We start from the raw sequence: 22,417 nt of genomic DNA, 5'->3' as shown, positions 1-22,417 counted from the left end.
ATATATATAATATATATCTAACTATGATGATTAGAAAAAAAAAAAAAATTCAATTTTGCAGGTTTGTATGTAGCAGTTTACACAATAGTGTTCAATGGAACTGCGTCTGTGTTTACAACATAGCTACTGCATGCAGGCACACTCAACTGGCAGACGCGTACACTCCTCCATAGAGTACAATGCAGCCGTTATATGTACATACCTGTTTATTTTGAAATGTGTATTATGTTTTTTATGTTTGTAGTCGTGCTGTATATGCGCTCACTATAAAAATAAAGCATTTTATGTTTAATTTTACATTTAAATACACTGTTTCTGTGATGCAAATGTTAGATATGATGTTCGTGAATACAACTTTTCAGTTGTATCTGATAGTGTGTCTTTCATTTTCTAACAAAGCAGTTTAAAAACGTATGGGTCAAAGTGACCCACGTAGCAGTTCTAGGTAGTTAGAAAATCCGGCGGTTCTAGTGTTAAATAAAGTTACTCGTCATAATGATTGTAATATTATAGTATTATAGCTTTAATAAAGATTAGTCGCTTATTAACATGTTGCAATCTAGTCTGTACATGAAAAATGAAGGCTTGGCCTATTTAAAAGCCCATTAAGTTGTTTAACTTGAAAAAAAAAAAAATGTTGGAGCATCTCTACATAAAACTTGATGACTTCATACAAAATAACTAACGTGTAGTTCAGATTTCTTGTATCTACATTTCAGTTTGCGACCCTCACAAAATGATGTGCTGCTACAAGATGGAGGATTCCTGCTCCACCAGTGTAAACAATGGCTGCAACTTTTGCTTTATGAAAATAAACAATTCACATAGCACATATGAAGTATATTTGCGTCTTAATTATGTATATTTGAAACAGAGATTTATGAAAGAGCACAATTAAGATTTTTCCCCTTTCAGTTTCTGATAAATGCACAAATTATACAAAGTAGAATTCAACAATACAACTGCCTCTTGACTTCTCATGGATGCACACCACCTAAGTGTGCACTTGTCAAATGCATATTGAGCTGCTATATTTTTTTAATGAATTGAAACCAGCTGCTAAAAGTAATTTAAACAAGTGGATTCAAATTCTGACATACATACTTGCAACTGGCAAAACGGACCAAGCCATCTGTAAACATGTAGATTCGAAGAGGATCATAAGATGTGACGTAAACATATATCCTGAGGTCAAATTTGCATCCATTGATGAGGTAGGGTTTATTAAGATATCTGTAACACAAAAACAGGCATGTCAGTAACATACTTTCCCCATGCCACAAATGCAGATACAAGATTAGAGCTACAGTTGCATACAAAAGGTATTGGCCCCCTATGCTGAATATAAGATTATTCAAGAAAACATGTTAAATACAAGCATTTAGACTGAAAAAATAGGTTATTTCCAACATCTGTTAAGCTAAAACAAATCCAAAGATTAACAGCCAAGGACTTAGATTTAGAAGCATCAGGCATAATAGTGCATGCAATAACTGTACCAAAGTCACCTGAATAAAGAAGATTTGTCTGCATGTAGACCTCACTGAAAACCACTTTTTAAAAAGAATTCATAAAATAAACCATCTAAAATTTCCCAATGAGATAATATAACTTTTCCCCAAAAAATTGACAACAGTATATTTGGAGAAAAAAAAGGGAAAGCCTTCAAACGAAGAAAATCTTGTCTACAGTCATGGCCAGCCTAAGGGCAAGGCAAGCAAGGAGGCGGCCTAGGGGGACCTGCGCGCGTCCCAAATTGTATGACGTCTTCAGAGTCGAAACAGTCTCATGAGTATTATGGTTGGCCCCTCGTCAGAACGAGTCGATCCATTGTAAAAGGAAAATAAATAAATAAATTTCAGTCAAGAGGCAACAAGGCGCTCTACTGCCATATCTAGACAAACTGCCAAATAAAAATCTGCTTTGGGAAGCAAATTAATCCGATTCAGACTCTTCACAATAATCATCGTTGTTTCCCTTCAGTGTCAATGCAACAGAGTCCCCGTCCCTCTAGCTGGCCAACTTCCCTTGAACCCTGGGAAAGAACCGTCAGGCAAGCCTGTCCAGGGAACTCTGTTCTCACTGCTTAGCGCCCTCACAGGTAGGGAGGGAGATTTATAACGAAGAATCATTGTATTTCTATGTGGCAAAGTGGTTAATAGACAAGTGGTTAAAAGGCAATTGTAATCCAGGAGCAAAAGGTTTGTTTTACATTATTCCTTACTAACAGACACAAACAAACAAAACACTCACGAATATTCTTAAAACAGGTTTATTTCAGCAGCAGTTATTGCGACTCTCACGGTCCTTCAGGTTCACAAACCACCCAAAGGAACAGATTACGAGACTCTGCCTCCCTTATATGCTGTCACGCATGACCCCTTGGTAAACGAATGCAGCTGCCTTTACAATCTGCGGCTGCTACATTGTTTCCCTTCCAGGTCGATACGTTCTTGCAACGGAGTCTAGCCTTTTTCCAGACTGACCAACTTCCCAACCCGGGGAAAGAACGGTCAGGCCAGTCCATCAAAAAAATCTCTGTCCTCTCTTAGTACTCTCACAGGTCGGGAGGGAGATTTACAACCAAGGTTCATTGTATTTCTGTCACATATTCCACCACTCAGAGTAGAGCCAAAGGAACACTCGGCTGAATCTATCTTTCCCATTACTCTTTTCCTCCTGGGAAAACTAATCTGCATTTTGATGGTCGTTCCCAGCTCGGTGTACCTTGTGGTACATGAAGGGTTGCAATGCCAGATAACACAGAGCTATCCGGGCATTGCTATCCTTCGTTGTGTTTAACATGAGTGGGGGCGTGGTCTGTGACAAAATCAAATCAATGCCCTAGCAGGTAGTATCGTAGAGAGTGAGTAGACCATTTTGATGGCCAAACACTCCTTTTCAACTATGGAGCGCTGGGACAAGACTGCACCCAAACCCACGTCTGACACATCGGTGTGGAGGTTGAATCTCTTGGAGAAATCTGCTGTGATAAGAGTGGGGGTCTGGCAAAGTTTACGCTTCATAGTATCCAACGCCCCTGACACTTAGCTGACCATTTAATAAAATTTGGAGCACTCGCAGGGTTAACCACTGCGGCATACTTGGGGATAAAGAGGCGGTAATAAATCGGCTAATCCCAGTAGTGATCTCATCTGAGCCTAGATTTTATGTGACCACAGGTCTCGCCCTTCCATTTCCCATTAAAAATCCCAAATATTGAGTCTCACTAGCTTCACTACATTTTTGGACGCCGCAAGGCTGTCGGCCGTACAAGAGCTCGAAGGAGGTGAACCCTGTTGAACTCTGTGGCACCTCTCTCACTGCAAAACGAAGGCAGGAAAGAAGCATTGCCCAATGTTTCTGCTCTTGTGTTACAAACTGTCTCAGCATTGACTTCAGGGTCTGATTAAAACGTTCCACCAAACCATTTGTCTGTGGATGATAAATGCATCCCATCAGGGCATCCGTTTAATATTTTATACACCTGCTGTAGCGTGTTAGACAGAAATGACACTGACACTGCTGGTTTAAATCTAGGGAAATTATGCTGGTTACCAGCATTGGTGTTAAAACAGCCTCAGAAATTATTGGTCAGTTCTTAAAGACCGCAAAGCCTGAGTAAGATCATTTTCTACAAAAAAATAAATAAAAAACCACACACAACCACTCGGAAGCCCCTCCCTCTATGTCAAGTGCACTGTTTGGCTGTTGCATGAATCCTTCCCTCAGATGTGGGAAATCAGTCTGCTTTCAATTCCCAAATGCCATTTAATCTCGAACATTTTACTATAAATGGCAACATTCAATGTAATGTTTATGGCAAATAAAGTACAAAATATGTAACAATATACACACCGTCGTGGGTTATTAATTACATATGATAACAGTACGATAGTAATGCTTTGTTTTTAATTGTTTTGTATATTTTAGTTTGTGATGTGCAGGCTTTGAGATGGCTTATTTTTATGAACAGCTTCCTTCTTGCCAAACAGCCATACAGGCTACTTTTGTGACTTGTTCTGGATATTGTTGACTGATACACATTTTCTCCCATCTCGGCCACTGAACCCCGTAGCTCTTTCAAAGTGGTCGTTGGCCTCACAGTGGGTGACATCCCTCACCAGTTTCCTTCTTGCCCGGCTGCTCAGTTTGGAGAGATGGCCTGATCTAGGCAGCGAGTGGGTGGTATAATGCACCTTCAATTTCTTGATGATTGAGTAGCCTGTGCTCACAGGAATATTCAGAGACTTCGATATTTTTTTATACCCTTCTCATGATCTGTGCTGTTCAATGACTTTATCCCTGACATGCTTTGAAAGGTCCTTGGTCTTCATGGTTGAGTCTTTGCTTGAAATTCACTACCTGACCAAGGAACCCTACAGACAGGTGTTTTTATTCTGAAATCACGAGAACCACTAATACTGCACACAGACGGAGGCCATTCAACTAATTGTGTGGCTCGTTAAGGTTACTTTGTGCACCTGAATTCATTTAGGTTTGCCACAGCAAAGAGTTTGAATACTTATGCAATCATGACGTTTCCATTTTTATTTCATATTAATTGCCTATGTACTGTTCTTTTAGTTTTTGCTTTGAACTGGAGTAGGTTGTGTATATAACAAATTAATTCCTACTTCAAAGTGTCATGACTGCAAGCTTTAAAGCAACAAAATGTGAAAACTGTGAGAGGGTCTGAATACTTTTGGAAGGCACTGTGTGTGTGTGTGTGTGTACACACACATATATATTTGTGATTATTAAAAAGTGGTTAAGGTTTACTAAATGCTTGTCTTGATCTGTTCCCTTGAATTATGGTACAGTAACAAATGATGCCAACACTTTTGTCTGCGACTATATCGACATCATAAAAAAGGAAATACCCATGAATAACATCTACTGCACGCTGTATGAAAACATACAATGCGACATGCAGCAGCAAATAGAGGTAAACGTAGAACTATTTCATCACCGGATGCTGCGAGGCTAAGGCATGACTTTGTTTCATCAAGAATTGACTACTGCAATGCACTCTCCTCTAGTATCCCAAAACGGGTGGTTTATAACTTACAGCTTGTTCATTATATAGCCACTAGAACTCTGACTAAAACCAGGAAAAGTTAACATATAACCCCTGTTTTGGCCTCTTTGCACTGGCTGACTGGAGTATAGAATTAATTGTAAGATTTTGTTATTAACTTATAAGGCCCTGGTGGGATTAGCACCTAGGCATTTGCAGGAGTTACTGAATAGAGCTGCAATGAAGGGTACATTTTGACCTTTGAAGGTTCGGAACACATTACCAAAGGAAGGTTTTAACCTTCATAATTTACTGGTGATGTCACCAAAGTATTTAAAAAGGGACCAAAAACAAAAGTACACAGAAACTTACACAGAAAAGTACTTGGAACTGCAAATACAGTTTTTTCCAATACTATAACAGCAAGAGAACGTTCGGAAAGCGGAGAATAAATGTCCAAGAGAAACAAATGGCAAAATCACAGATGAAGAAAAAAATTGCAAATATACTAAATTATTACTTTTCACAAGTTTTTACAAAGGAGGATATGGACAACATGCCCCATATGTCAACCCGTTCCTATCCAGTTTTAAATAACTTTAGCATAACTGAGGCAGAAGTGTTAAAGGGACTAGGAGCTCAAAATAAACAAATCTCCTGGGCCGGATGAGATCCTATGAGATCCTATTACCTATATGGTAATAGGAGGAGTGACAAACACTGTTGCACTAGCAAAGGTCATTCAAAATGATCTAGACAACATTCAGAACTGGGCAGACACATGGCAAACGACATCTAATGGATAAAAGCGTAAGGTACTGCACACAGGTAATAAAAATAAATATCATATGGGAGACACTGAAATTGAAGGAATCTATAATAATAATAATAATATATTTTTATTTTTATATAGCACTTTTCATACTGTTCCACCATGACAAAGTGCTTTACAAGATACGAGACTAGGGTGTGAACTATGCATGCATCACTTACAACAACTTCTCACCAAAAAGACGGAGCACAACGAGGTTAAGTGACTTGCTCAGGGATCACACAATGAGTCAGTGGCTGAGACGGGATTTGAACCGGGTACCTCCTGGTTACAAGCCGGTTTCTTCAACCACTGGACCACACTGTCTCCTTAAATAAATAATAATAATAATAATAATAATAATAATAATAATAATATGCTGCTACAATTTGGTAGTGGATTTATTAAATTATTTTTAATAAAATTTAGTCGTTGCCAATGATATTACCCAATTTTCTCTCTAATTTGGAATTCGCAGTTGTGTTATTAATCCCGGCTCACCACTGCAACCCCCCCGCGACTCGGGAAACGAAGACTGAATCATGCGTCCTCTGAAACATGTTCCTGCCAATCTCATTTTTCACACTGCGGATCCACAGCGAAGCCATCAAACCTATAGTGCTGGAGGACAAAACAGATCGAATGTCTCCACTGCAGACGTCCTATCAACCACAGGGGTTGCTGGTGTGCGGTGAACCGTGGATTGCCTTGGAACCCCCGGTCCCCCCGGTCACAGCCGGCAAATGACATTCCAAATGACACTCCATGCACCACTCAGAGCCCCTTGGTAGTGGATTTGATTACAAAAACTTCTGTTTACGTAATATGCTTTATACAAATCGAAAGACCAAATTCTGGATGTGACATTTCATGTGTGATTTATAGTATTCACCCAATGTCATATGGTTTCTGTTGGAGGAAAAAAACAAAAAAACACAACATATGGTGTGTGATTGTCACCTTCGAAACTTAAAACTACCTTTGAATTCCTGGCTATCGAATGAACCTTCCATATCTTCCAAAGCACACTCTGAGATCACAGGATGCAGAGCTGCTGGTTATTCCTAGGGTCAACAAAATCAACATAGGAGGTAGGGCTTTTCTTTTAGAGCACCAAAATTATGGAATACTCTGGGATAGGGACTGTTACAGCACTTAAGACTGAAAATGTGCTTATATAAAACAGCTTTCTTGTCTTAGTGGGTTTTAACCCATTATGGTCCTATGTCAGACCAGGTTAGACATTCCAATTTTCTCTTTCTGGTCAGATGTCGGACCCTCTCTCTGGCCCACAGAAGATTGCGATTTTATCTCTCAGCTATCAACATGTTACCCCTGAACGGTCTCCGAGTATGCAAATCATATACATGCAGATGGCGAGCTACAGTTAGTCATTCTGCTGATGCACGGGTTATTCTTCCTGGAATTTCTCATGCAGTAGCCACCGCAGTCTGAAAACAATTACGCATATGGATCACTCAGACATGACGGTCTGGTCCACTGTGGTGACCCTCTGTTTTCCAGGATATGACCTGTCCCTCACAGAGCCTGTTTCCGGGTTTCATGTTTCCTGGGAACATGTCATTATCCGGGCAAATTCTCTCACAGACAGGCCACCTTCAATCATGCCGATAGGAACCAGGCAATCTTTTTGAATAGCTATTTATACAAACTCACCGAATACCTGGCATTTTTATGAAATAAAAACTTGAGCTCAGTATTTTGTACAGTGCTTTGAGATACTGTATATAAAAAAGTGCTAAAAAAATGCAAATATGTAAAAATAAAAGGCTCTGTTTAAATAAACGTTCCAGCACCTAAAAACCTAGTTTAGAATTTATACTTAATTTTTTTTGTTCCGTTTTTACTGGTTGCTCTGCCCTACTGCCTTGTTAGATTTCCCACCCCATTAAAAATAAATAAATAAAAATAGTACACTTTGCAGTTAATAAAATATGGCAGCAGCCGCTTACACAGGTTCCCTGAAAGAGGAATATTAACCATTACAAATGGGTGTTTCCCCTTTAAGGACACCCGAACCTGAAACTTTTTTCACAAGGACATGCCGAAACCACTTTGTGCTAGTAATCAGCATCCAGCAATAGTTGGAAGACACATAAGATGAAACTCACCTAATGTTCTGTTGTGACGGTAGAACCTAGTAGAAGTATGGGGGAAGCCCACACTGCTGCATTGCATATGTCCTGGACAGATGCACCCTGGAGCAAAGCCCAGGAAGTCAACTGACACCTGGTGGAATGGCCGGTGAGCTTCTTTTGCGGAGGCATATCAAGTATTTAGACAGACGCTGTTTAGACAGAGCCTGTCCTTGGGGCTTAGCTCTGTAAAAGATTAATACATTTTCTGACTGCCTCCAGCTTTTATTCATCAACATAATACACTAATGCCTGCACTGAGCAAGGCGTATGGAGCTAGCGCTCTCCATCAGATTGGAAAGGAGGGGAATGGAAAGCCTCCAATTTCACCAACTGGCTAACATGAAAAGCTGAGATGATCTTCGGTAAAAAAGCTGGGCACGGCAAGCAGAAATAGTCACTAGGTATACCTTCAGTGTGGAAGATGATCTACCAGCCTCAAGCAGATCTGCAAGATGACAGGCATGGGACAGGAGATTGGGCCATGACCGCAAGTACGGCACCCATCTTGAACCATATTTCCACTTATAGGCGTACAGCGACCTAGCGCCCTAGCATTCTGCAGTGTACCCACGACTGAGTCTTATAGCCCTAAGACTGACTAGCGGTCCCTTTTAGGGGCCAGACCCAAAACTGGTGCGTGTCTGGCCTAGGAGATCTTGGCGAAGCGGGATCTCCCAGGGCGGGCCGTTCAATAGCTGGCACAGGGATGAAAACCAGATTCTCCTGGGCCACTAGGAGAACTGATGACTTCTCTGACCGGGCCTTTTCAAGAAAGGCCGGTGAGTAATCGCAGAAGAGCAAAGGAGTGCTCTGGGCCATACGTGGGCTAGGGCGTCGACGCAGAGTGGACTGCCACAGCGGTGAAGGGAGTACCACAGGGGGCTGTGTGTCGTCTCCGCCTAGGCAAAGAGATCGGCCTGCGTCTTCCCGAACCGTTCCCAAATGCGCTCCACCACCCGAGGGTGGAGTTGCCACTCCAACGGATGCTGGCCCTCCCTCAAGAGGAGGTCCACTGCCCGATCTTCCACGCCCAGAACATGCGTCGCCCTGAGGGACAGTAGGTTCCATTGTGCCCAAATCGCAAGCCTGAAGGATAGGCGATTCCCATACAGGAATCACACTTATTATTTACCTATTTCTAAAGAAACGAATACACATACAGTGGCTGCAAAAGTATTCATCCCCCTTGGACTTCTCCACATTTTATTGTGTTACAACATGGAATCACAATGGATTTAATTAGGAGCGTTTACCACTGATCAACACAAAAAAAGTCCATAATGTCAAAGTGAAAAATAAATTCTACACTTTGTTCTAAATTAATTACAAATATAAAACAGAAAACGAGAACGAGAAGGGCACTAGTCAGGGAGGCCACCAAGAGGCCTATGGCAACTCTAAAGGAGTTACAGTCTTCCACGGCTGAGCTGGGAGACACTGTGCATATGGCAGCAATAGCCCGGGTGCTTCACAAAACTGGCCTTTATGGGAGAGTGGCAAAAAGAAAGCCATTGTTGAAAAAAACACATCAAATCTCGGCTAGAGTTTGCTAGAAGGCATGTGGGAGACTGAGACCAAGTGGAAAATGATTCTATGGTCTAATGAGACCAAAATAGAGCATTTTGGCCTCAACGCTAAGCGCAATGTTTGGCGCAATCCTAACACCGCACATCATCCTGAGAACACTATCCCTACCGTGAAGCTTGGTGGTGGCAGCATCATGCAATGGGGATGCTTCTCTGCGTCAGGGCCTGGAAAGCTCGTGAAGATAGAGGGCAAAATGGTTGCAGCAAAGTACAGAGAAATCCTGGAGAAAAACCTGCTGATGTCTGCCAGAGACCTGGGACTTGGGAGAAGATTCATCTTCCAGCAGGACAAGACCCCAAACATACAGCCAAAGTCACACCGGAGTGGCTTAAAAACAAAAAGGTCAATGTCCTGGAGTGGCCCAGTGAAAGCCTGGACCTCAATCCAATTGAGAATATGTGGAAACAGTTGAAAATTGCTGTTCACCAAAAGGTCCCCGTCTAACTCGACAGAGCCTGAGCAATTTTGCAAAGAAGAATGGGCAAGATGTCCAGATGTGCAAAGCTGGTAGAGACTTATCCAAATACACTCATGGCTGTAACTGCTGCCAAAGGTACCTCTACCAAATATTGACTCAAGGGGGTGAATACTTATGCAATCAATTATTTTCTGTTTTGTATTTGTAATTAATTTAGAACAATTTGTAGATTTTATTTTTCACTTTGACATTATGGACTTTTTTTGTGTTGATCAGTGGTAAAAACTCCTAATTAAATCCATATATATATATATATATATATATATATATATATATATATATATATATATATATATATATATATATATATATATATATATATATATAATCTAAAAACAAAGTTTTGGCAAAGTCTAATTCTCTTTGATTACAATAAAAGTACAGATGTTTACTATTATTTTACTGATTGGAACAATAAAGCATTAGACTCAGCTACAGAATACTTTAACATATCATGCCACAAACACTTTGAAAGATCATGCGGTTTGTATGTTTTAGATTAAAAATCAGAATTTGGAAAATTTTACGTTCAACCTTGTGCATTGGTCCAAATTTACTGTACGGTATTCTGTTCGATTTAGTTAAGTTTCCTGTATGATCAAATTCTAATGTTAGTATTTTGCTTTTGAAGATGGCCTTCTAAAGTGAGCCGATTTACAGAGTGCGACACCTGCTGGTGCAACACTATTTCAGTAGTAATCTGTGATAAATCAGATTTTAGTCAGATAACTGGTCTCCAGAGTGCAGAAGATGCAGGACCGGTTAACTAAACTGCACATCGGATGGACTATCATGAAGTACAACACGACATACTTAGGCATTTTTGTTGCTGGCCATGGGAACCACTGAATGTTGTAGAAGCCCTATCTATATAATAAATGTTCGACACAATGTTAATAAAGCAGATTAACATGTTCTTAAATGTTCTAATTGTGTGTAGAGAGAATTGTTATAAAAAACTATTTCTAAACTGATAAAATGTTATTGCAGTAGAAGTACATTGACTGAGTGTACATGTAAGCTAATTAAAATAAATGCTATTCCAATGTGATGTTTTGTCATTTTGAATTCCTGCTGATCACGCTGTTCAGATTTACTCGTTGGAGAAACGTTCAGTATGTTCCACTTCCAGGTGTCACTTTGCCTACTTTTGCACGAGAAGAGGTCTCCTCCTTGGCAGCTGGTTCCACTTGTGAATAACCTGGATCCCGATTCCTCTGGCTGATGCTGGCTACAAAATAAAAACTACAATTACATTCCAAGTAAATCTGTCGTGGTTAGAAAATTGAATACTACATATATTTAACCAAACAAATAATTCTTTCAAATTCCAGTTGTGAAAAGTGAGGAATGCTCATCTAGTAGAAGCAATCACAACAGCACACCAATCCCTATATTATTGTTCATACAAAAAACTACATACCAAAACTCACTCAAGAATTGGGTCACTTTATATGGACTTGGTTGAGATGACAGCATATTATCGCTGCAACAGCATGTTAACCAAACAATTTATAAATCATGTAAAAGGACATCAAGAATCATAATTGTGGTTTGCAGAAGTATTCACCCCCCTGCAAAGTTTTCAGTTTGTTGGCACCTGAGAGTACTCCAACTCTTTCAAATTAGACTTTACATGTAGAATCTACACAAACTACTCCACATTGATAAAGTTAAAAAATGCACATAGAATATAAATAAGTAAGATTTACAGAGAAAAACAGATTAAACTCAGTTGCATAAGTATTCAACCCCTTTGCTACTGCGGCCCTAAATCAGCTCAGGTGCTAATGATTTGTTTGAAAGGTCACACAATTAGTGAAATGGTTTCAGCCTGTGTGTACTCAAAGTGGTTTAACTTGTAGATAATTTCCCTCAGATATATAAAGACTTTCAAGCTGCAACTCACATAATGATCCAAGAAAGCAACCATGAAGACCAAGGAGCTTTCGAAACAAGTCAGGGATAAAGTGGTAGAGAGGCACAGAGTAGGAGAAGGGTAAAACAAAATGTCTAAGGTGTGTGACAAAGTGCCCGCCCCTGTGTATATTATGTTATGTGTTGCGTGTGGTGTTTAAATGTTGGTGTATAGACATTGGTACACGGGATATAAACAGGTCTGTGTAACAAGTGTTTAAAAATGTATATGTGTATTTAGGCACGAGGATTGCACAGCACTTCACATGGAAGTGAAATGTAGTAATATGTGAGCACTGGGAATTGCACTTTATTAATTCACGTGCTGGGATTCAAGTGAATAATTAATTGGTAATTGAATCCCAACACAACAGTATATATAGATGCACGTTGTCACATACTCGCGGTTAGGTGTTCGGTGAGTGGAGAACGGGATTGGAGACGGAGGTAAAGATAAAAAGCATAGTTAAAGTTAAAAAGAATAGTGAAAGTATCTGCTCACCGTGTTTGTCTGTCTAATCTGTTTTGTTTGTCTTTTTTGTTTTGGCGATGTGTGCCGTGTCCTGTTTTTGTATTATTACCAACGTTTATTTTCTGATCTGTTTATTAATCGCTCAGCTCCACCAAACCACACCTCTTTGTCATTCATTCCTTTTCCTGGTTCTGACGCCGCCCACTTCGGCCATCTCTGTGACAGGTGCCTATTATCTCTCTCAGCACAGTGAAGTCCATCAAGAAGTGGAAGACACATCATACCATCCAGAAACTACCCAGATCAGGTCACCCACCCAAACTGAGCAGCCGGGCAAGTAGAAAACTGGTTTGGAATGTCACTCTGAAGCCAACAATGACCTTGAGAGATCTGAAAGCTTCTGTGTCTGAGATGGGAGTCAGTGTTCACACATCAACAATAAGCCAGTCCTAAACAAAGCTGGTCTGTATGGCCAGGTGGCAAGAAAGAAGCCATTACTCAAAAAGCCTCATTTTAAAGCATGTATGGAGTTTGCGAAAAACCACGTAGATGATACATACTGCAGACATGTCAAAAAAGGTTTTGTGGTCAGACCAGACAAAAATTGAATTTTTCGGTCTAAATTCCAAGCGTTACGTCTGGCACAAGCCCAACACTGCACATCACCCAGTCAACACCATCCCAACTGTCAAGCATAGTGGTGACAGGATCATGTGATGGGGATGCTTCACTTCAGCAGGGACTGAGAAGCTTATCAGGATAGAGGGGAGAATGGATGGTGCAAAGTACAGACGAATCCTTGAGGAAAAAATCTGTTTGAGTCAGCCAAGACTCTGAAACAGACATATACTGGAGTTGTTGAACAAGAGAATTGATGTCCTTGAGTGGCCCAGTCAAAGTCCTGACTTAAATCCAACTGAAAATTTATGGTAAGACTTGAAGTTTGCAGTCCATTGACGATCCAACAAACTTATCAGAACTGGAGCAATTTTCCCGTGAAGAATGGGCCAAAATTTCACCATCCTATTGTGCAAAGCTAGAAAACACAGATCCAAAAAGACTCATAGCAGTAATTGCTGCAAAAGGTGCTTCTACCAAGTACCGACTTAAGGGGCTGAATACTTATGCAAGTAGTAAATTTCATTTTGTACATTTTCTTTGCAAATGTTGCTGACATTTAACCTTCTCCTCATATAACAAGTGTTCAGTTTAACCACTACAGCTTTGAATAAAAAAAGTTTACGTTTGAAAAACTGTGCATACATTATTTGTAATTCAACAAAATGCGACATTAATGGTAGAGGGTGAATATTTCTGCAAACCACTGAATTTAAATATTGGTTATGCCATTTTAAAAAAATAAATAAAAGGTGTGTACATCACCTGGCCTGCAAATTCAGTAACTTTGTTTTAATTGCTTTGCTTATATAAATCCATGTTGTCATTCAAAAATACTGTAATACCTAAAACAAATGACTGTTGTAATCTTTAAACCCTAGGCTTTTATATATTGGATTTGTCTTCATGCAACTGTGTCTTCTGCTTAATAAAAAGCCATGACTGATACTGTATGGAGGGACAGGACCTGCATATAATTTAGAACAACATTTTTTTAACACATTTTTTGTAATGCACGTCCCATTGTTTAACCCAAGTAGCATGAACAACTCCAATTATCCTTTCAGCTATTTATGTTAACCATACACTGGAATGGTGAAATACAGTGGTAGCTGAAGCCAGCTACGAAAATGGCAAAATATGCAATAAAACTGCAGTCAATGCAATATGTAGTTGAATTAACCTGTCCTGCATTTTCTGCATGCTAGAAGATGTTATCTGACTAGAAACTGGTTTGTCACAAATTACTACTGAAATAGTGTTTCATCAGCAGGTGTCACGCGCTGAAGCTCATGAATACCAAAAGCGCAATACTTACATTGACTTAATCATTTTATACTGTACTGCAGGATTGTGGGAACAGCTCGAATATGCCAAAGCCAACAGTGTATCATATTAAGTAATGCTTTTGCTGGAGAGATGGACAAATGCAGCATGCTCCAGCCCAAACAAAAATAGTTCTGGTGATAATACAGGAGGCCGTGTGGTCCAGTGGTTAAAGTAAGGGCTTGTAACCAGAAGGTCACCGGTTCAAATTCCACCTCTGCCACTGACTGACTCACTGTGTGACCCTGAGCAAGTTACTTAACCTCCTTGTGCTCCATCCTGCAGATCAGATGTTAAATCAATGGCCTATTGTAAGTGACTCTGCATATAGTGCACAGTTCACAGCCTACCTTTGTAAAGTGCTTTGTGATGGTGGTCCACTATGAAAGGCGAGATATAAAAATAAGATTATTATTATATAAATGAACCACAGAGGCTGAGTCAGTGGGTGCTCTGGGGCTAGAGCATGCATACGAAAAAATAGGGAATGAGGAGCATCCGGCAGGAATTAACATGAGTTAAACAACAATTGATTGCCCAATGGTAAATAATGTGTATACACATCAACAGTAAGCGAGTAAATAAATAAATATGCGCTTCATTTGAGGTTTCATTTCTGTGTGTACTTATGCAACCTACAGTAGTTGTAAATACATGTACAACTGTGAGGACGTTTAAGACAGAGAAGTCATGAATGGGCTTCTTGTCAAATGAATATGCGCTGACAATAATGTATATAGCAAATGCTAAAAGGAGGAAGCCAAACTTTTACATTTAATTACCTTTCCAATTTCACTTTATTCTGAATATAAAGTCATACTAAATGCTAAGTAGAACAAGGCAGTGACTAACAAGGAAAACCAAGACACTTGGAACGTTATTTTTTTGTCTCTGGACTGCAGTTCAATATATAACATCTACTGTTGACTTTCTGCAATGGTTGGATTAACGTCAACATTTGCACTGACAATTAAAGTACAACCAGGTATGTTCCTTGTTTTTAATTATTTACAGGATATTGAATAAACAAAGTTTACGCATTATGCTATTGTCGCTTTAACTGGACGTTGCTGGTACAGTTTTCATTGAGTTATGCATTTTAATTCAGTAAACAAAAGGAAAAACCTGTGTCCAAGGAAACAGAGTATTGAACGCATACACCTGACTATATGCCTACAAAATCCCTGACTTTGTTCAAGTGTACCTAGAAGAATTGATGCTTTTTTGAAGGCAAAGGGTGGCCACACCAAATATTGATTTGATGTAGATTTTTCTTCTGTTCACTCACTTTGCATTTAGTTAATTGATAAATATAATCTATTAACATGTCTATTTTTGAAAGCATTCTTACTTTACAGCATTTGTTCACACCTGCCTAAAACATTTGCACAGTACTGTATTAGTATATATATATATATATATATATATATATATATATATATATATATATATATATATATATATATATATATATATGATAGGATGCTGTACTTTTCATAAAAAAAGAGACTTGAAACACACATTTTTTCTCTGAAACACTATCACAGAACTCCTTGTGGCTAACCAAATAATTTAGAAAAGGTTTGGTGGTTAGGTTATAGTAACTTAACAAAACATAAGGCTAAAGGGTGCTCACGTGGTTAGCAATGTTTTACCGTGTATTTGACGTTTTACACCGGCAACAAAAGAGAACGATTTGTTTCAACCTTTACAAGCTCAAGGACTTTTTTGGACTTTAGTCTGTGTGCATCGGACAAATTTGGTGTTTCCCGTTCTGGTAAGTTGCTTCGCCATTCTGTTAAATAATGTGCATGTCTTGTATATCTGCTGCATTATGTAACGTATGTAGGGGAGCTGTGTTAATTTAGTTTGACAGTTTATTAACATTAGTTTGTCTGTTACTTTATTAGTAGTTTATTAACATACACATGTCTTTTGTTTTGCTTTTACTTATTCAGTTCATTTCAAATGTTGATGCATATGACAAGTAATACATACTGAATTTATTTATTTATTGATTCATGTTGTATCTAGCTCAGTCTCAGAGAATACTTTGGCAATAAGAATACTCTGCTTGCTTCCCGAGGGGTGTTACTAGACGGAGACTACTGTATTTACTGCTCTCTTTTGCTACCTAGTGGCAGGACTGATGAAATGCTGCCGATTCAATGCTAGTTAGAAAAAAACAGGATTGCAAAGCTGCCACATTTTTGTGCTACTGCACTGTAACATTATCATGACAGATGACTAACTGGTTTTGGCTACCACTGTATGTCTCCTTGTTTTCAGGAATGTCCTATGCACAAGGGGTTCAAGGAACTTAACATAAAATAAACTCAGTACCGGTTTTACAATCCATTTCTGTTTGCTTCCAGCTTCTTCCCAGGACTTCTTCAGCAGCTTTATGTCTTGTGGCAGCACATACGATTGCGGAAAGAAATTAAATTCCTTTTTCCCAAAGCGAGCCTGCATTTTGGAGAGGTTACGCCATAGACGATCTTTCCGTCCAATCTGGAAGGAGCCTGGGAAGTGATTTAGCTGGAAGGGAAAAAATGAATATTACTTTCGAATAATTTTACTATGAATCTTAAGTGCAAAGTTAGACAAAGAAAAAATGTCCACATACTAAATGAAAAACATTACATTTTCAGAATTAAAAACATGCCAATAACATACAAGGCTGTCAAGGGATGGTATATGAATGTTTTGTTTTAACTTTTACATCACAGAAGTACATATATACAATGACTACCCTAGGATAACTAATTAAATAGTTTCAGTGCCTTGAGCTGAAAAAACATTTTTTAAATCATAGGATCACATTAGAATACTAGTTTACAAGTCTACTGTTTTTTAGTGGAGTTATCTTTTGATACTACTAGAGTTTTTGCATACAGGTCTGCTATGTTGAAAGGGTAGGAAAGTTGCTTATATCATCTGCATTTCCCCAATAGTTAATTTCTGACCAGTTTGATATTCTGTCACAGTTTGTGTGCTCGTGTGATTCTCTCATTGATGTGACTCATGTTACATCAGAGTGTTATATTTGTGTATCACAAAGATATGACTATCCTGTACTACTATTGAAATAAGTGTATACACCCATAGCACTGAAGTATACAAAATATGCACAAATTGAAAGGGTTTTAAGCATTTAACAGTTAACCTTCTGATGTTCCTGGATGGCCTTAAATCCCGGTGATTTCATGTGGTGTCCCCAGCAGCCCAGCCAGTCATGGTTTCCTGGAATTCAAATTAAATACAACTTTTTACAGTATACCCAAGTACATTGAAAGCAAGAAGAGTTATACACAAACACCACCATGCACATCCAAAATAAAAACTGAAGGGAACAGATGAGATAATGACTTACTTTTAGTGACTTTAAAGTGAGAACGTGCTATGGTGTGCCTCACCACATTAGGAGTCACTGAGCTCATCTTCCATCTTAGCAGCTTTCTCTGTTTCAAAGGTAGCAACTCCACTGTAACCAAGAAAGGACAATAGATCAGTTAGAAATCGTGACCCTAACAGAACTGACCTTTCCGTACTGTATAATACACAAAGCTATGTTGAAAAAAGATTCATAGAAGTTAAACAAGGTACATTTGTTGGCTTTTTTTTTTTTTTTTTTTTTTTTTTTTTTTTTTTAAGAGGAAGGTCACCTAGAAATCCTGACAGGGATTATGTGAAATGTTTCTGTATTCTACAGTGCAAGAAGTAGGGTATCATCTTCAAAGCGTTTACATATGTACTGTAAACACTTTGTAAACTGTCCGAACCAACATAAGTACCAACTGTCGAAAAAAAAAAGCACCATCATAGAATACAGCTGTATACAACAATAAAAAACTACCTCAAAGCTTGGGTCTACTTGATAGATTTGGACAAAGGTTAAAACAACGATGCAGTGAAATTATTCATTTTTTCTTCAACAATTAAATTAAAAAATAAATAAAAAAATAACGTATGAGAAAGCCATAATATACAGCTGTGCATCAACTATGATAATAACTCAAACTGACATACTAGGCAAGAGGTTGATTCTAAGGTCACCAAACCAGATTTTAGGGCAAAAACTGACTGATCTGAAGTCTAAATAATATTTCAGGTTATTCTTTTTTTTTCTAAAAAGAAGTGACAATTACAGAAACTGAGGGGATTAATTAAAAAGGCTTTGTATGCATTTTTCACTAGGGCTGCTACGATTAAACCACAAATTGATTTTTCGATCGATTCCATTCCTCATTATATACATTAATATAAATACTGGATAATCGATTCATAGTTAATAACATTACTTAAGTTTATCAACTAAACTGCACCCAACGCCCTGCCTTGCTATTTCCAGTTTTTCTGCCAGACAAGCAGTGGGTGTGCTCTTTTCCTGCTCGTGTTAATCAGCATCCGATTTGATGGTCCCAACCTAGCAGCACATCAGTTTTGAAAATGCTTTGTAAGTGCGCCGCTCTGTGTATTTGATTGAAAAAAAAAAAAAAAAAAAAAAAACACGCCACCTTGTATCCAGAGCAGGACAACAGACAACCAGCCTGTAAATAAATTGTGCACATTGAAGAAAACTGAGTGTATATAGTTTGTGCTTCTTCGGAGTTTCAAAATGAACTGTTATATAATGAACACTTAACAATATTCAATAACGTTAAAAAAAAAAAAAAAAAAAAACTTCAACTTGATCTATATTGTGGTAAGTAAATCAATTTGGTAATATTGTGGTAAGTAAATCAATTTATTATTATTTAGGCATAGATCATAGATAGCGAAGGTTATATGGTACAGTATTAACAAGATACAATGCGTGATGCTGCAGTTGTCGGTAAATATAAAAATAAGTTTTTCATAAACTTGCGTTTAGTTTATATAGCTTATACTCCAAAGTACTGTAATCTGTTTGGAATACATATTTTAGTAACACTCCTGTAGTGTGTTAAACTCGCTTTAGGCTTGTTGCGAATGTTGTGTTTTTTCTCCTGATGCTACCAAGGTGTAATTACCCCTCTCATTCAATTGTTGTGCACAAGCTTTTACTGAACTGCAATGATATTAAAATAATCATGTTGGGCGGAGGGGTTTAGGGTACCAGGAGGAATGGAGAGAAAATGTAAGTGGACGGTATACCGATATTTATTCAAACTATTATAATTTGTGTGTGCCCAATTGCTATTTTAAGCGGTGGTGAAAATAAGGTAAACGTGGTAAAAATAAGGTATTCATGTAATTCGTTCTGAATCTGCATCCACAGGTCTACATTTAAACTTCCACAAACTACAAACAAAGCACTGACCTTTTTCATCAGGAGTGCTAAAGTAGATGGTAGGAGGCTTTGTGGAGAATAAACTTGGCACCAATGCAGGCTTCAAAACCCTGCTGTCATTTGAGCAAACCTGGGAGGAATCTTCCATGAAGCTCCTATACAAGTAAAGACATCAAAATAACATGTGCATTTTAGGTTTGTTACTGTCATTTAAAACAAAAAGACAGAACATGTAAATTCTAAATAAATAAATTATTGTATATTATATATATATATATATCATATATATATATATATATATATATATATATATATATATATATATATATATATATATATATATATATATATCTATATATATATATCATATATATATCTATATATATATATATATATATATATATATATATGTATATATATATATGTATATATATATATATATATGTGTATATATATATATATATATATATATATATATATATATGTATATATATATATATATATATATATATATATATATATATATATATATATATATATATATATATATATATATATATATATATATATATATATATATATATATATATATATATATATATAGACACACACACACACACAATTTTAAAAACTAATTTTACTGACTATATGGAAGTGCTGTCTCCTGTGCACTGGAAAATAATGCATGCTTTAGTTCCTGGCTGAAAACCCGCAACATTCTGTACATTCATTTGCCCAACAGCTTATAGTCCTGCAACAGCTGAAGTGAATTATATGTATTATTGTAGCAGTAACATTTACCCCACAGTGCATGTAAGAAGTGTAAATTTAAAGTAGATAACTTGAGACAATTAAGTCAGTTACCTATAAACAACCACAGATGAAGCCGAGGACTCCTCTGTCACAGAAGAGCAATCTGACTCTAAAGAATAAAACGCACATGTTAATAATTATCAATTCAAAAACAGAAGTCCATGAACCACCCCTTTGCTAATACATAGTGGAGGTTAAAATTGCACACAACATTCCAAAAAATGATTACTACTTTAGAACTGTTTATTGCACAGAAAAACTGGGTTTGGGAATCACAGGGACCAGCACTGAGAAAGTGCCGACATTTTTTACCACAACATCCTGTTGGCCAAAATAGTTTTCCTGGACAATTAACAACTACAAGCTTCTTCTCCTGACTGACTGCATTGCATATGCAATGCGAAGTTTACTCACTGCTCCATCACAGAACTAGAACAGAGGTTGTGGGGAGTCTCTAGTGCTGCTTTTCTACACAGAGAATCGTGAGGGTCTGGAATCAACTCCCCAGTAATGTTGTTGAAGCTGACACCCTGGGATCCTTCAAGAAGCTGCTTGATGAGATTCTGGGATCAATAAGCTACTAACAACCAAACAAGCGAGATGGGCCGAATGGCCTCCTCTCGTTTGTAAACTTTCTTATGTTCTTAGTAAATAGAATATGAACAATATTTGAACCATTGACATTTCACTGTTGCACAGGGTTATAGATCCATTAAATTAGCAACTGCTGAGCAAACTTTTAAAGGAATGGAAAATACTTTTCTGCTCCATGTTCAAAGTGAAAAGCACAGTATATTTCAGGACTATTATTTTATTTAAAATAGTGGGTTTTTTTGCCGCTAACATTGTTTGAAATTTCTTACCAACACAGCGGCTGACACTCTCGCAGTCGCTCTCACATGCTCCCTTTTTATTGGCACCCCAGGCTCAGGGTGCCTATTTGTGGTACACATACCCAACCTATTGGCGCTCCCCACCCTGTCTATGTCTATCTCTATGAACCTGTTTTATATCATCTCGCTTGTTAACAATAATCACATCGGCTGATAAACTGACATTTTGTGTAGCCTGTCAAATGCTGCGTGGGCAGATTTAAAAAAAAAAAAAAAAAAACACAAGTGCAACACCTAACTGACAGCTCTCAGTCTACAATTCATGCCTTTTTTAGCTAATGAACGACCCACTTTATATCACGAATTAAGCCTGCATGGTAATCATAATATAAAGCATGTTCATCTGTATATGATAACCTTTTGAATTTCATAACTACAACAGAATTTGTAGGATATGCTATAGACATGAATACATGTTTGTGTAGATCTTTCTTCGGAGCAACAACCAGATTATCCAAATTTAGCAGGACAGGGTGGTGATCGCAGCATTTTTCATCTTTTTTAGCAGCAAATTTCACTTTTTTCACAGCAATTACGCTCAATCGTGAAAGGTAGTATTCAGATCCATAGGTTCAATTTTTTTTACTCGGGACAACACAGCAAAAACGCTAGTGTGAATAGCCCTTTACATATAATATTTAAATTTAAATGTGCAATGAATACATATAGCAATTTTGCCACACAGCTTGAGTTTGAATGTTACCAAGCTTTTTGTACCTGACATCTCAATGGTCAATTGTGAATATACCTCATGCAGTAGCTAGAGAATGCCGGTACAGCCCATTGTAGCTTGACTGGGAATTGCCAGAAACACATGACCAATAAGATCAGGGTTTTCAATAAAAAATAAATAAATAAGTACAGACTTGCACTCTTACAATGCGTGTTTGTGGCTGGTGAAGAAGTGACTGGATTCTTTATTTTGGATTTCTTGGCATCGTCTTAGTCCCCATCTATTCTGCCAATTTACCTATCCGATTGGAAGGTAAATCTATAGAATAAATATAAGTTTTTATGTTTGGAGAGAGTCAGGATGCTTTATATTGCTATA

The 22,417-nt window shown here is 37.9% G+C and overlaps 1 protein-coding gene across 8 annotated transcripts in view; it reads right to left on the bottom strand.

Annotated features, from left to right (window-relative positions):
• ttll4 (tubulin tyrosine ligase-like family, member 4) overlaps positions 1-22,417 on the bottom strand; it is a 68,424-nt gene that overhangs the window by 29,605 nt on the left and 16,402 nt on the right. For 7 of the 8 annotated variants that reach the window (XM_041264784.1, XM_041264787.1, XM_041264788.1 and 4 more), the window contains exons 4-10: positions 20,525-20,582; positions 19,691-19,815; positions 17,762-17,872; positions 17,555-17,631; positions 16,732-16,926; positions 11,204-11,286; positions 1,105-1,233 (exon numbers count right to left, since the gene is read on the bottom strand). In XM_041264784.1, the coding sequence (XP_041120718.1) occupies positions 1,105-1,233; positions 11,204-11,286; positions 16,732-16,926; positions 17,555-17,631; positions 17,762-17,872; positions 19,691-19,815; positions 20,525-20,582 (778 nt within the window). The remainder of the gene's footprint in view (positions 1-1,104; positions 1,234-11,203; positions 11,287-16,731; positions 16,927-17,554; positions 17,632-17,761; positions 17,873-19,690; positions 19,816-20,524; positions 20,583-22,417) is intronic. The other variant, XM_041264790.1, reaches the window with a different exon arrangement.

This window comes from Polyodon spathula, chromosome 11 (genome assembly GCF_017654505.1).
Source record: "Polyodon spathula isolate WHYD16114869_AA chromosome 11, ASM1765450v1, whole genome shotgun sequence".
Taxonomy (NCBI): Eukaryota; Metazoa; Chordata; class Actinopteri; order Acipenseriformes; family Polyodontidae; genus Polyodon; species Polyodon spathula.
The sequence above is the reverse complement of the archived record's forward strand: the minus strand, read 5'-3'. Positions and strand labels throughout refer to the sequence as shown.